A 15,140-nucleotide genomic window follows, 5' to 3' on the forward strand; every position below is an offset into this window, starting at 1 on the left:
AGTAGTGGGGTGTCCCACTAGGGGACTGCACCTTGGTCCAGAGTTCATTCCATGCATACACGGGATTGCTCAGTTCTTACCTACACACACTGGCTCCGAGTGGATGATCCAGCAGTCCTCTAGCTTTTGCAGGCTGCCCCTGAACGCATAGACTAATGAGGGGGAACCCAGTTCTTGCCCTTGGGAAGGCTTGCACTCTGTTTGAAATTCCAGAGTCCACTGGAGAAGACAAAATCGAATGTTTTCAAGGCAGTAGTTCAATAGGCAAGCCAGCTAAATGGGCTTAGCCAGAGAAAACTCACTGGACGTATAGTCTGACCTGGATCTTTCAAGAAGTAGGTAGGATGCTGGAGCTGGAGGAGGAGGGGCCGCAGAGATCAGCCAGGCCAACCCCTTCATTATGAGAGTGCTGTGACAGGCCCAAGGCTGCCCAGCTGGCCAGTGGCGATGCCGGGACCAGTTGCTGCCACCCGGCGCTGCCCACTGGCATGGACAGAGCCTGCAGGACAGCAGGTGGCCCCCAGAGCCGCATGCACCAGAGGTCAGGGACTCCCCAGGGTCAGGAACAGAAGCTTATTCCATGCACACGAGAGCTTCCCGAGCCTCTGAGCTAGCTGCTGGTGGGAGCCCTGCCTGTTTAGTTTCCAATTCCAAACATGTCCCCCTCTGTCAGGTTACATCTGTCTGGCTGTCTGGAACCTTCCTTGCTGTTCTCAGACTCCCCACTTGTGTCTAGGCCATTGCAGGGTTTTTTTTTTTTTTTTTCTTCTCCATATATGTCATGGGGATCGCATCAGTGCCCTTGGCCAGGTGCCCGAGGGGAGGGCTGGCTGCAGGATGCGGGCCTCCTGCCCCATGGAAAGGAGGGCTCCTTTGTTGGTAAAGCCCAGGGGGCGCACAGGGGGCACTGTGTAAGGGGTGGCTGGGGGTGTCTGTGTTGGTGGGTAGGTTCGGGCATGTATCTGCCCGTGTTGTAGGCAAATAGCGCTGGGCTTTCCAGAAGGTACCATTATGGGGCACCCGGGTGGCTCTGTGATTGAGTGTCTGCCTTGGGCCCAGGGCGTGACCCCGGGGTCCCGGGATTGAGTCCCACGTCGGGCTCCCGGTGCATGGAGCCTGCTTCTCCCTCCGCCTGTGTCTCTGCCTCTCTCTCTCTCTCTCTCTCTCTCTCTCTCTCTGTTTCTCATGAATAAATAAATAGAATCTTAAAACCGCAAAGACCCGTTTGGCCCCAGCCTGACTATGGGGGTGGGGTGGGGGGAAGAGGCAGTGGAGAAAGCCGGAGGGGCGGCCCGAGTCTGTCTGGGCAGGACAGGAGGACGGGCACAGGGGAGGGCTGTGGGCAAGGGCTGTGGTTCAGTTTCCAGCTTGTTCTTTCTCTCCCTCTGCTGCTCTGGTTTCTGTTTGTCGCCGCCTGGAGTCCCGGCCGCCCAGAGGGAGGGGTGGGAGCTCCGTGGGGCCAGGGCCGGAGGCCGCTGTGGGGCAGGGGGCAGGGCGCGGCCACCTCCAGGGCGGCTCCCTGGGCCTACCAGCCCCCACTTCTAGGAGCGCCTGTTGCCATCCTCCTCCCCCAGCCAAGAGCGGCCCCTTCCAGCTCCCGCCCCCGAGCCCCAGCCCCAGCCCGAGCCCCGAGAAAGCAGGGGCTCTTCCTCTGGCGAATGGAAGCTCCGTTTCCGAGCCGGCCCGGCCTGCGAGATCGTCAGGGCCCTTGTCAGGCCCCGGCCGGTTGGCAAGGCCTCGCGGTTTGTGCAGCCAGCCCTGGCCCGCGCCTCCGAGGGAGCCGTCCTCTGGAAGGTTGCCTGCTTTCACCTTGGTCCTGCTGTCACTCATGCCGTTTCTGGAACTCTCTTTGGGAGCCTCCTTCAGTCTCTGGCATGCTCTTTTGACAAAGTAGATTTTTTTTAGAAAGTGTGTGTGTGTGTGTGTGTGTGTTGAAGGTCCATTTAGGACAAGTCAACACGCGGATGCAGAGGTCCTGGTGTGATTTTTAGGCCACTAGACCTATCATTTCATGGCCACACCTGGGGATGTTTGGAGTAATCTTGGCGCCTGGGTCTTTGCTATTCCATACTTGACTACACCCTGTGGGTGGGGGTGGGGGTGGCAGGGAGGGGACCACAGAGAATCAGCCATGTCCTTGCTTCAGGCACATGTGCAATCAGCGTTGTTTGTTTAAGCAGCTTCATTTGAGTGGAATTGAGTAAGAGACTTTAAAGAGGTGGAAAACGGCAACCTTCTTCATTTGGGCTCCAGTGTGAAGCTTCCCTGGGACTCGGACTTGGGCAAGGGTTGGGTTTTGCTTCTGGGAATATTGAGCCTGGGAAACTGGCAAGGGGGAGCTCCTAGACCTGGAAACGGGCATGCAAATCTGCGTGGTCTTGACTGTAGTAGTGGCTTAACCGTGGACGGCTGTACATTTGAGTCACTGGGGAACTTTTAAACACTCCTGAGTCCAAGCCAAGACCAATTAATCAATCTCCTTCACTTTACAGAAGAGGAGTTGAAGCTTTGATTTTTCTTTTTTCAAAATTTTATAGACCTTTTTTTTTAAGATTTTATTTATTTATTCACGAGAGACACAAAGAGAGAGAGAGGCAGAGACACAGGCAGAGGGAGAAGCAGGCCCCATGCAGGGAGCCTGATGTGGGACTCGATCCCAGGACTCCAGGATCACGCCCTGGGCCAAAGGCAGGTGCTAAACCCCTGAGTCACCAGGGGATCTCGGAGGCTTTGATTTAGAACAAAGCCTCAACTTTGACCTTTGCCCTCCAGCCCTGGCATCACAGGTCCGAGGAGCAAGGGTAAAAGATGCATGGTTAAATGGGTAGAAAAGGCACAAATTCTGTGGAATAATCATGATCTGGAGGGGTGCCTGGGTGGCTCAGTGGTTGAGCGTCTGCCTTTGCTCAGGGTGTGATCCCAGGGTCCTGGGATGGAGTCCCACGTCGGGCTCCCTGCATGGAGCCTGCGTCTCCCTCTGCCTGTGTCTCTGCGCGCCCCCCCCCCCCGCCCCCATGTGTCTCTCATGAATAAATAAATATAATGCTTAAAATACATCGTGACCTGAGATAGTGGACAAAGAATGAATTCTAGTAAAACAAATAGACAAAACCCCCCCAAAACAAGAAATAAACAAAAAATAAGAAATAAAGCAAAACCTCTGGATGGATTGACATGGATTCTGAGGAGAGCTTGACAGAAAGCCAGCTGGTAGTGGACAGTCCCCTGTGAGCCAGCCAAGAGACATCTACAATAGGTCAGGGGGCCCACCACCTCTCAGAGCTCCTCCTGCCTTCCAGCCACCCAGCCACCCAGGAGCCCTCCCCATTGTGAAGGGTGAGTTTGAGAACTATCGGTGCCAGCAAACACTGATTCACTACACAGCCTTCCCGAGAGAGTGGCTCATTTCTCAGTAAGGCACTGTCTCCTTCAGTGTTCTTTTTACAGCTTCTGATTATACCAATTAGAAACTTAAAAGCAGGTGCTAATGTGTTTTTAACACTTTTCTTTAACACCTGCTGATTTCTGGTTGGTTGAGAAAGTGGATGTGGTGTGGTTTGGGGCAATCTATGGAGGGCTGCTATTAGAAGAACGGTAAGGAGTAGACAACGGTTAACCCAGGTCAGAGTGATGGGCGAAGAATTGGAGGGAAACCTAGAACCTACAGCCAGAGACTCTCCACAGCCTGAGAATGGCACAAGAACTCTGACACATATGGGTCAAGGGGATCTGTTACTCCTCGGAACTCCAGGGACCTTCCTTTCTGCTCATATTTGGAATTGGAGAACTCAGCCCATGAAATGATTTCAGGGAGACACAGGTGCAGCAGAGTTCTAGGGAAAAGGGTGCAGTGGGTGACTCCTTGGGGCTACTCTTTCTTCCTTCTTTGCTGGTTTCTTTCTGCTCATGGAGAACTGTCTGCAGGTATTAAAGGCTGCCCACGCAGCGTGGTAAGACCTCTCCAGTCATCCTTCCTCAGCATCCCGTGATGCTGGTTGGCTTGCACCTGCGTGCGGGGACAGAGCTGTGTATGGCAGGACCTGTGTTACCCTCATTGCATAGGAAGTCCTTCACTTAGCTTGTCCTTCCTCTTTGTCGTCCACTGCTCAGTGACCAGGTCTAGCTGGTTCTCAACCCAGGGTACCCTGGACCTCCAACCAAGATTATTTGATGTTGGGGAGAATTTTTCATCCTCTCATTTCCAGAGTTCTCGTGGCTGAATAGAAGACCTGAAGCAGGGGGATTGACAGCTGGATGGCTGGTACAAATGGCCAAAACATCCACCCAAACTGCGACCCTGAGCAAATCATCTTCTTGCTCGGGAACTTGCTGCCCTCAACCTCGAAAAAAGAGAGGGACAAAGACAACTGGAGCTTGAAACAACTTTAATGCTTCCTCCTGCTAATCCTTCACTTGCGGCCCTCAACTCTAAAATGAAGGAGTAGGAGGAGGGTGCATTGAAGTTGGGTCAAGCCCAAGCTGTCTTTGTCTCTCTGAGACAAGGTAGCGTAACAGATACAGGAATCAAACAGCACATTCAGATACTGATTTGACTCTTCCTGGTGACTTTAAGCCAGTTATTCAAACTTCTTTAGTCTCAGGTCCCTTAGCTACTTGGGAGGTTCCTGTGGGGAGTTCATAGGATCATGCATACAGAATGCTTAGCATACAGAGATTCTCATGTGCTCAATAAAATTAGCTTTTATCATTAATATGTGTATGTCCCATTTTTATCAAAAACAGCTGCTCTGTTTCATTCCTTTGGCTCACATTTTATATTTCTCTCCAGCTTGAGTTTTTGAGTTCCCAAATTTAGAGCTCCAGCCTACGTCTGGCTGCTGGTCTCCTGCTTCCTTAGTGAACTTCGCTACCTCTGCTTCCTCCCTGTAATGGAGGAGCAGCCAACACACAGGCTCCTTTCCACCCCAGGGCCTTTGCACAGGCTGTTGCTGCTGCCTTCATTATTCTTTCTACAGCATTTCCTTAACTAGCAACTTCTCATAGTTTTGTTCTCTGCCTAAATGTCAGCTCCTCAGAGTGGCCTGTCCACCAACCAATAAGTTCTTAAGACTTATCACAATTTGCATCTATTTTACTTATCTAGCTACTCTCTTATGTCCATCTCTCCCCATAGAATATAACCTTCATGTTTCTGTATTGTCCACATTTATGTTCCTAAGGCCAGCACTAGGCCAGCCACAAAGTAAGGGCTCAATAAATATTTGTTGGATGTGTAAATTCATGAACTAATGGATAATACAGATGGATACGGATGGATGATACAGATGGATAAATTTATTTGCATGACACCATATTATTTATGAAACACCTTCATAACTAGGCTCTCATTTTGAAGCCACATAAATGTCTATGAGGGATAAAGAAATTGGTTAGCCAGAGTTTGGTGGCAGTTACCCCACATATGGCAGCTGCCATGCAGAGTAAGGACAGGATTATGGCAATGTGTGAGAGGAACCTTGGTCCCAATGGAGATAGAGTGGAATGGGAGGGAATGTATCAGTAAGGGAAGACTTCTTGGAGGAGGCGGCATGTGAGTTGAGCTTTGAAATTACAGTAGAAGTTACCTAGGCAAAGATGGGATAGGTATGGGCAGGCACAAAGTCATAGAAGTAAGAGAGGCCAAAGCATAATACAAGATTGAAACAAATAAGACAGTTGAGAGAAAGGCATGGATAACATGCTGTTTTGGCGAGGGGGAGATCAGGGTAGACATCTTGGAAAACCTGAGGGAGAAGATGGCATTTGCATCTGACCCCTTAGCCAGATGACAATGGGTGGTATCCAGGGTGGTTCACTGATATGGCCTGGATGGAAACCAGAGGGATGGTCTGGGTTTCACTTAGCCAGGGACCTGGGGAGGAGTTGAGGGAGCAGTGATTGAGAGGAAGCGGTACTTCCTGAGGCCAGACCTGTAACCCAAGGGGAAGCCCTGGCTTGACAGGTACTCCACACTGCTGTTCAGGTCCCAGAGCAATCCTCAGCTTGAGGCACTAGTATCTTAATCCCAGCCTCCCCCCACCACCCCAGCTAAAGGCATTGAGTCTTCAAATGTGTGAAGTAGGGCTGGGGTAATTATAGCAGCTAAGATAGAGGAAGCAAACCCAAAGGCCAACAAGCAGACAGATCATATGAGTGTGTGAATGAGCTGGAGACGGTTTAAAGAATGGCGAGTTTAAGCCTTCTCCAAAGACACTTGAATTCATTATAAGCAGCCATAGCAGTCATACCTAATAAAACCATTTGGGGGGACTGGGTTTAACAATGTGCTCTTAAATTGTGATTTCTGCCAGAGTTTGATGGCAGTTACCCCACATACGGCAGCTGCCATGCAGAGTAAGGACAGGATTATGGCAATGTGTGAGAGGAACCTTGGTCCTGGTCTGGCAACCAGGAGTGCAAAGTGTCCACGGTAACGTGCCTGTTCATTGGTTCTTCACCGCCCACCACTGAGACCCTTCACACCCGTATCAATCACACCTGGGACAGCCCTTACAGCATTCACAGCCTCATGGATCAAGAGACAGCTCTGGGGACATCAGATGTGGGCAGGGCCTGGGGGACCCAGAGGTGACCCAGGACTTGCCCACGTATTTTCGATAAGCCTGCCAGGTCAGGTGTCTGATAAGAAGCAGAAACTCCATGGTGATTTGATAGCAATTTAGAAGTAGAAAGGGAAGCCTGGGGAGCAGATCTCCAGCAGGTGCCTGGTTGAGCACAGATTGCTATGTTGGGAAAGGCAGCCACCAGGCCTTTCAGGGAAAGCCTCTCCAGGCCAAGAGAGGAGGAGCTCAGTTTTTGCAAAAAGAACCCAAAAATTGCACTGTGAGGACAGAAATCCTCCCAAGCCTGTGCTTCCAATAAATGACTCCATTTGAGAGAACATGACGATGTATATAGAGAAACCTGCTGCCATTTTTGACAGGCTCCTGTAGCGCGTAGCTGTTGGTGTGCCTGTTGAGCATGGCCCTGACTGGATAGCTGTGTGCTGCCTACTGTGTATTAATGTCTCTCTTAATCTGACTCAGACAAAGTGAGTATCCATTAAACTCCCACAGCTAAGCCACAGCTAAGAGACTCTAGGTATTGTCCTTGGAGCACCTGGGGAGCCTCCTGGGTCTCATCCCACATGGATTTTCATCATAATATCTGAAAGGAGTTCCCAAAGTCAGCATTTTTAAACAAGCGTCCTAGGCAATAATGAAAGTCACTAAAGTTTGAGAAGTATTGGCATAAAGTAGTACAAATGCTTTTTTGAGATTGCGCAAGCTTTGCTGCGTGAAAACAGCACCAATGACGGGTAATGAACAAAAGAGTAAATGGTCTAGAACTGAGTACAAGAAATATCTGATCAATCATAAAGTATACATTTATATCCTGGGCCTGAGGGCTCCTGAGAGTTCATGAGAAGTTTACCGCGTAGTTTGAAGGGGTTGTAAGTTAGCACAGAGGGTGAGAAGCTGGTCGCGGGTGTCCAGGTCTCAAGGCCCAGAGGAGAGACGAGTGAGGCAGGAGGGAGTGAGCAGTGGATGTGTTCCCGCTGTAGAGTAGGGGATGTGGGAGCTGGGGAGGGTTACTCATCCTCCTTTCTCCTCCTCAACGGATTTAAAGGCCTATTGCTCCAAACTTCACCTTTCTATGCTCCCATCCCTCCATATACAATACAGTAGTCCTCTGCCCCTGAACATTTAATTTGGGCTAATAAATATCATTTAAAGAATAAATAACGAAAAGGAAGGTTACCTGTTATAGTCCAGGGTAATTTGGCTTACTCAAACTGCTCTCCATCGAGTGATGAGGTAAGTGGGAAGAAAAGAATCATATGGTCTCAAAGTAGCTCTGTACAAAATATTTAATTATAAAGGGTGAAAAAAATAACTCAGAGGATAACATGGCAAACACCCTCTATTTTTTTTTAACTCTATTTATTCATGAGAGAGAGAGAGAGAGGCAGAGACACACACAGAGGGAGAAGCAGGCTCCATGCAGGGAGCCCGATGCGGGACTCGATCTTGGGATTCTGGGATCACGCCCTGAGCTGAAGGCAGACGCTTAACCTGAGCCACCCAGGCGCCCCGGTAGACACCCTCGTAATCAAGTAATCAAAGTTCACTCTCAGTAATGGTTTAGCCAACGTCATGGGCTGCTTGTAAGCAATATCATGTACACCTGAGTGGATACAGTGAGAAAACCCAACATTTCAGTGACAATTCAGCCAATAGATGATCTGGGTCTACCCATGAGAAAATACCAGGCAAAGCACAACTGAAGTACATTCTACAAAGTAGATTATAATCCTCGAAAATACCAAGGTAATCAAAGTCCAGGAAATTGAGGAACTGTCTCAAATTGAGGGAGACTACAAAGATCGGACCCCTGAGCAAACTACATGACCCTTGAAGGGTCCTTCTTAATTAAAAGGGCATTATCAGAACAATTGGTGAAACTGGAATTTGTTCTGGGAGCAGGGAGGCTTGGGGAAGAGACGGGCAGGGGAGGTTCCTGGGGCTTGGGCAGCCAAAGAGCAGTGCGCAGACCCGGGCTGTTTCCAGAGTTGGGAAGACAGGGCCAGGGATGGGAGTGTGCCAAAAGCAACCTCTGATGACTTTGACGTTTCCTGTAATCATCTCAGAGATCAAGTAGGAAGACTGCTTCCCTGCTCCACCCAGTCTCTGCGCTAACGCCCTGAATCTACCCTGACCAATGGGACCAAAGAGGCCTCTTAGCTGCTAAATGCAACAATTCTGATCTCAGTTAGTGACCTACGTCTTTGCAGCATATGACACCGCGTTCCTCCTTGAAACTCCCTCTTCCCTGATCTCTTTGACTTCAGTCTTCTCTTGATTTTCTCTAACTTCTCTGTATTTTTTCCCTCAGACTCATCTACTTTCTTCTCCCATCTCTTAAACATTGGTATTCCCATAAGTCCTATCTTTTGAGTCAAGAAGTGTCTTTTCACCTTACTCATTTTCATTGGGTGCTCACTCACTTTTATGCGTTTCTACCACAGTTCATGAGTGTATCCATTCAGTAAGTATTATTGAGTGCCTACTCTGTGCCGGGCACTAATGATCCCTGAGTCGAAATTTGCAACCCGGATTTCTTTTAATTTCCAGACCACCTATCAAGTTGCCTTCAGAATTTCATGTATGTAGGAAATTCATAGATGTATGTTTTAGGCTGTGTGTCTTGAAATGGGGATTCAAGTGTAAATGATTTATGAAGGGCATCCTCCTCCGAAAAACTTGTAAAGGAGTTGGAGAAGCAGAGGAGGGAAAAGGAAGGACCCAGCAAGGATGTGGTCTCAGATAAAGTCTAGCTGGAGACTGACTGGGAGAATGAGAAGCTTCTGGAGTATGAGTCACACTTCATAGTTATTCCACCTTTCTATCTTGTTATAGAAAGACACTGCTCCCCCCCACCCAACCCCCACCCTTGGTCTCTGGGCTTGTCACTGCCTAGGTGTCTCCTGGAGAAGTGTCACCCATCAATCAAAGGAAAATCTCCAAGTGAAAGTGATTGTAGGGGAAAGGAGAGAAAATGAGTGGGAAATATCAGAGAGGGTGAAAGAACATGAGAGATTCCTAACTCTGGGAAACGAACAAGGGGTAGTGGAAGGGGAGGTGGGCAGGGCTTGGGGTGACTGGGTGATGGACACTGAGGAGGGCACTTGGCAGGATGAGCACTGGGTCTTATGCTATATGTTGGCAAATCTAAGTCCAATAAAAAAAAATATATATATATATATAAATAAAAGGAAAATCTCCAGAGATGGGCTCAGGTGTGAGCTGCTAGCTGCAACACTTTTAGAGCTCGAGGCTGGGTACAGTGGTCAATAAAGGGGCCCTGGTGGGACATCCACAGCATCTCTTATAGCAGCTGAGACTTACGTGGTAGAGATTATGTGTCCACACCCATAGCAAGTGCTTTACATGCATGAACAAACTTAAGCTTTAAGTCACCCTGTATTGTGGTTATTAGTATTCAGGTTTATTCCTGTTTTACAGGGAGGGGGCTAAGGCATAGGGATTAAATGTAACTTGCCCGAGGTTCCTCATTAAGTGAAGGATGGAGCCAGGATTCAGACCAAGGAAGGCTGGTTCTAGATTCCATGCCCTTATGTGCTACCTCAGTGTATTGAGTCTTAATATGCACCAGGCATTGATTTAGGCACTGGGGATCCAGCAGGGAAACTTGTACAAGAGTCCCTGCCCTCACTGAGGGACTCTGCGCCAAGAGTCCCTTACTTTCCAGTGAGGAAAGATGAACTATAAGTGAATAAATGAAATACATGACTCAGATGGAAATAAGTGCTAAAGAGGAAAGTAAATAAGGGAAGGGCATGCTAGGTGGCAGCCGGAGCTTCGAATAGGGTGGCCCAAGGGAGACTTCATGTAGAAGGCATTTTAGCAAAAATCCAAAGGAGGTGGTTTCTCTGCTTCCACTCTGACCACTCCTTCTGGCTGACCCTGATTGACTCTCCCTCTGCACAGCTGCAGGGCAGTCCTGAATCACCTGTTCATGTTTCCTGAATGATCCCTTCAGTGGTTCCTCATTGCCCTTAGGATAAATCCGGTGCTCCTGCCGTGGTATGAGAGCATCCTGATTTGAGGTCTGCTTCCATTCCTGCCTCTTCTTGGAAGGCTTGCTTCTACATTGTGATGCCCAGGGCAAGAGTAGTACCAAGGGAAACCCGCATACCCTGTGTGTACATTTTGAAAATTAACAGAGCAAGTGAACAAACTGTTAAATAAAGCATCTACTCTCTACTTCGACAAATACATCTTCATGGTGACTTAGAAGACCAACCTCACATTTAGATTTGTTGGGCTGCTCTGAGTTCTCTGCTAGAGCTTGATGATCCAGGGAGACTGGGCCCTCCCCCATGGTCCGCCTCCCTTCTCTGCCCACTGCCCAGCTCTGTCTTCCTGTGTGCGTGGGGACACCCCAGCTCACGTATCTGTGTTCTAGCCATATCCCTGTGCTCATACTGTGGTGTTACTTGTCATTGGGGGATTGGACCTGGGAAAGAGGTACATGTGGGCCGAGGAAGTAGGCTAAGGGCTCTTTGGGCATAGAGTTTTAGGTTTTTAGGTAGTAGGAGCTTAGTCTAGAAGGAGAGTGGGAGCAACACAGACTCCATGTGGCAAGTTGCTTTGTTCCCTGGGTGGGAGGGTGTGGAAAAGGAGGGTCAGAACCCAGAACAGGGCTCTCTAAAGCACATTGAGTGGTACCCTCTCATCACTCTCCCCTTACCCATGTGCCAAAACCAAAGTGAATTACTAGAACTTTTCAATATGCCATACTCTCTTGCTTCTGTGATTTTGTGATTTTGCACAGACTGCAGGATGGAGGGCATACACTTGGAATCCTTGTCCTAATTGTTCTCAACTCCTGTGAGCATCCTAACCTAATCCCCCATCACGGACCCTTAACTCCCACCCCCAATCACAGTATGGTATGGTATGATACAATATAGTGACCTGAGCGTGGGCTTTGAAGTCTTGATTTTGATTCTCTGTTTAGCCACTTAGTAGTCATGTGCTTTAGGCAAATTCTGTGCCTCTGTTTTTGTTATTTCTTGTATGGAGATAACCATACCAGGTTTATAAGTTGTTGTGTGGATAAAATGAAATAATGGTTGTCAAGTGCCCAGCCACAGGCCCTGGCATAGAATAAGCTTTGGTAAAAAGTTCTTTCCCTCCCCCAGGCATGCTCCTTACATGAAACCAAACATACAGAGCACCTGGGGAGTTTAGGCTGTTTTCATAGTAAGATGGCAATTAGATTAGCTCTCAGCGCTCAGCCCCTGGGCGTCTGTCCCCATCTCCCAAGCTAGGGAGAATTTCCTAGAGAATATTAATGCCTGATTTCTACTTTGGGTTTTCAGGGATTATTAGTTAATAGTGTGTAGGCTGCTACCGATCGCCACATTTAGATACTGGGATAGTCACACTCCAGCTCTTGGTGGCAACACTATTCGTCGTTAGGGATGGAGATTTCTCCTGTCAGCATAATTTCAGTAGCAGCAGTGGGGCCTGAGGAGCAGGTAAACAAGGTAAACAAGCTGGTCATCTTGCAGGAAAGACAAGACCCAAGGTTACTTTGCAGTGCCTGACGTAGAGGGCATGCGACAAATCTGAGTCAAGCCAAGTTAAGAACAATGAGAGAAGCCAGTAAACTCCAATAGAAAAATGGATAAAAGTCACAGAGAAATACTTATGGGCCAATAAGCTATAGCTAGTAGTCAAAGAAATGCAAATTTAAATGTAATGCAATATTTTTCTTAGAAAATGGGCAGGGATTTTTAAAATTCAGTGGCCAGGGCTGATGAGGCTACAACGGGGGGAGGGGGGACAACTGTCACACACGGCTAGTGGATATGGAAGTTGGTATGCCTTTCTGTAAAGAAATTATGAGAACAATTATGGTATAGGTTTAAGATGGACTCTGTGTCATTAAATGCAATAGTTTTGAAGGCATTTTAGGTATGAGAAAAAATTCTATGTTGCAGTAAAAAATAGAACACTATGCGGCATGAAAATTACGTGCACAAAAAAGACCGGAAAGAAACAAGAGTATTATAACTCCTTACCATTAGCAGCTCTCATGTAGATCTTTGAATATTTTAACTTTTCTATAATTAGCAGGTGTTTCTCTTAAAATGGGAAGGGAATTCCATAAATTAAGAAAAAGTCATGTTGCTTTCAGATGATAGGGTAGAGAAAATTATTTATGGAAGACTCTGGCCGTTTGTCCATTCAGTAAGAGTCAAAGAAGAAGAGGCAACTCCTTTCCTTTGGAATGCAGGATCTGAGGAGGAACTCCTCTCATGTTGAGTGTAGTCTTTTGTATCAACAATAAAAAATGGAAAGAGGCTCCTTGCTTGGGAAATTTTCTGTCTAACTGGGAGGCCCAAGGACTGCCTTATGCTTGAGACAGTCGTACAATCACGGGAGCTGTGGTCTCTTCAAGAGTCTGTGACATTCTCATCACTGGTTGAGATTTGGGAACGAAGCCTAAAAAGGGGCTTTGTTTCCTTTTGCGGACCAAATCCTCCAAATGTGGCCTTACCTCCAGTAGCTAGAAGTGATTGATATGTGGTGGTACGCATCTGTGGGTCATGCAACATGCACAGTGGTTTAAGCAAGTGCTATGTGGAAATTAAAACATCTGAAGGTAATACTACACCATATTTATATAAAAATGTGAATTAACCAAAATCTATTTTTTTTTTAAGATTTCATTTATTCATGAGACATAGAGAGAGAGAGAGAGAGAGAGAGAGAGAGTCAGAGACCCAGGCAGAGGGAGAAGCAGGCTCCATGCAGGGAGCCTGATGTGGGACTCGATCCGGGGTCTCCAGGATCAGGCCCTGGGCTGAAGGCGGCGCTAAACCGCTGAGCCACCCGGGCTGCCCCCAAAATCTATTTTGAGTCATAAAATAGATACATGGGTTAAATAAACCAAGAAGGATCGAAGGAAAGACCCCTAACTACCAAAACAGAGAATTTCTTCCAGATTGACATAACTATTTTGACCTTCATTTTTTTCCCCTTTCATTTCTTAGGAGTTACAGGTAAAATCCAAATTGACATGTTATAACCATTTTGACCTTCGTGGTTTTTTTTTTTCTTTCATTTCTTAGGAGTTACAGCTTAAATAAATTTTGCTACTTAAGAAGTTGTATGGCAACATCTTGATTCACTTAGCCTAATTACTTTTCAGGTTTTCAAGATGGTCACTGTCACTTCATCTGGCCTTGATTTCAAGAGTAGTTTTTCCTCTCTTAGCTTCCTGAAACATGCCTTTTTACACCCTGACTGGTGTAATGGAAGTACATGAGAAAACTGGATGACATCCACGTCCCAAGCAGTCTCACCCTTGGCCATCTAAGAGCAAATAGCATGACTCAGAAACCTGATTTTTTTAAAAAAAATTGACATATATCTTGAACTACAAGTTACACATTTTAAATACAGTGGTGGCAAATACAGGTTAATGCTTCGTGCACCGTCACTAATCAATTGATAGAAGCAGCCCAGAGCCCTTTATGGAAAAAGATTTTTTGGACCAGTTTGGGTTCAGTGGTAAAGCATACCAGTGTCTGCCATTGACGTGGGCACAGGGATGGATAGAACTCATACCAAGGACTTTCCATCTCAGCTTTACGGGCAAGAGGGTCCTTGTCTTTAGAGAGATTGTATTCAACTGAGGAAAACATGATTCGTGCCAGGAGCAAGGAAAGGAGTCAAAAATTAAAAAGAAAAACACAATTATGAACACCTGAATAACATCCCAACAAGCGCAGTTGACCATAGGGAAGGCTAAGTTCCTTGCTAAGTGCTGGGAGAAACCAGAATGCCCTTAGTCAGTTGGGGTTAACCCTAGAAAGGTTTTCGGAGGCGGTGCATTTTGAGTCGGATCGGATTGGAAGGCAGCCAGGAGGCCCGGTGTGAGGTTGAAGGGGTGGCCCAGGTGAAAAGGAAGGCAGGTTTCCACCCAGAGTGACCAAAGTCTCAGCCACCCAGAGTGACCATGCCTGACCTCTGACCTCCCCGCAGTGAGGACGTGTGCAAACGTGGCTTCACCGTCATCATCGACATGCGGGGCTCTAAGTGGGACCTCATCAAGCCCCTCCTCAAGACGCTGCAGGAAGCCTTTCCAGCTGAGATCCATGTGGCCCTCATCATCAAACCTGACAACTTCTGGCAGAAACAGAAGACCAACTTCGGCAGCTCCAAATTCATCTTCGAGGTGAGCCAGACCTCTGAGCACCACCCTCTCCCTTCCCCTTGTGCTACCCGCGCTTCTCCCTCCTGCTCCTCCGGCCCCCCAATGACAGGCAGCATGGCAGGGGCTGATGTTTCAGGGTTCCTTGGTGCTGTGGCCTCCCCAGTCAGTCTGGGAAGGAGGAAGAGGCTCAAGAGGTCCTCTCCAACCTTCAGCCAGCCTGCAGAAACCGCTCCCCCTGGCTGATGTGCGGCTCCTGCCCGCGGGTGCTTGCTCTCCCTCTCACCCTTTCCGAGGCAGGCCGTGGTCTTATCCCCCCACCCCACCCCCCTCCCGGGCCTGCCCCCTGCCCGCCCGGCGCCAGCGAGGCCCCCTCTCTGTGTCTGCCC

General features: G+C 48.2%; 1 protein-coding gene across 1 annotated transcript in view; it reads left to right on the plus strand.

Moving 5' to 3' along the window:
- The window catches only part of KALRN (kalirin RhoGEF kinase), a 660,995-nt gene that overhangs the window by 210,625 nt on the left and 435,230 nt on the right, over positions 1–15,140 (plus strand). The window contains 1 exon segment of the mRNA XM_038583060.1: positions 14,583–14,775. Coding sequence (XP_038438988.1) covers positions 14,583–14,775 — 193 coding nt within the window.

This window comes from Canis lupus, chromosome 33 (assembly GCF_011100685.1).
Source record: "Canis lupus familiaris isolate Mischka breed German Shepherd chromosome 33, alternate assembly UU_Cfam_GSD_1.0, whole genome shotgun sequence".
In the NCBI taxonomy this organism is placed as follows: Eukaryota; Metazoa; Chordata; class Mammalia; order Carnivora; family Canidae; genus Canis; species Canis lupus.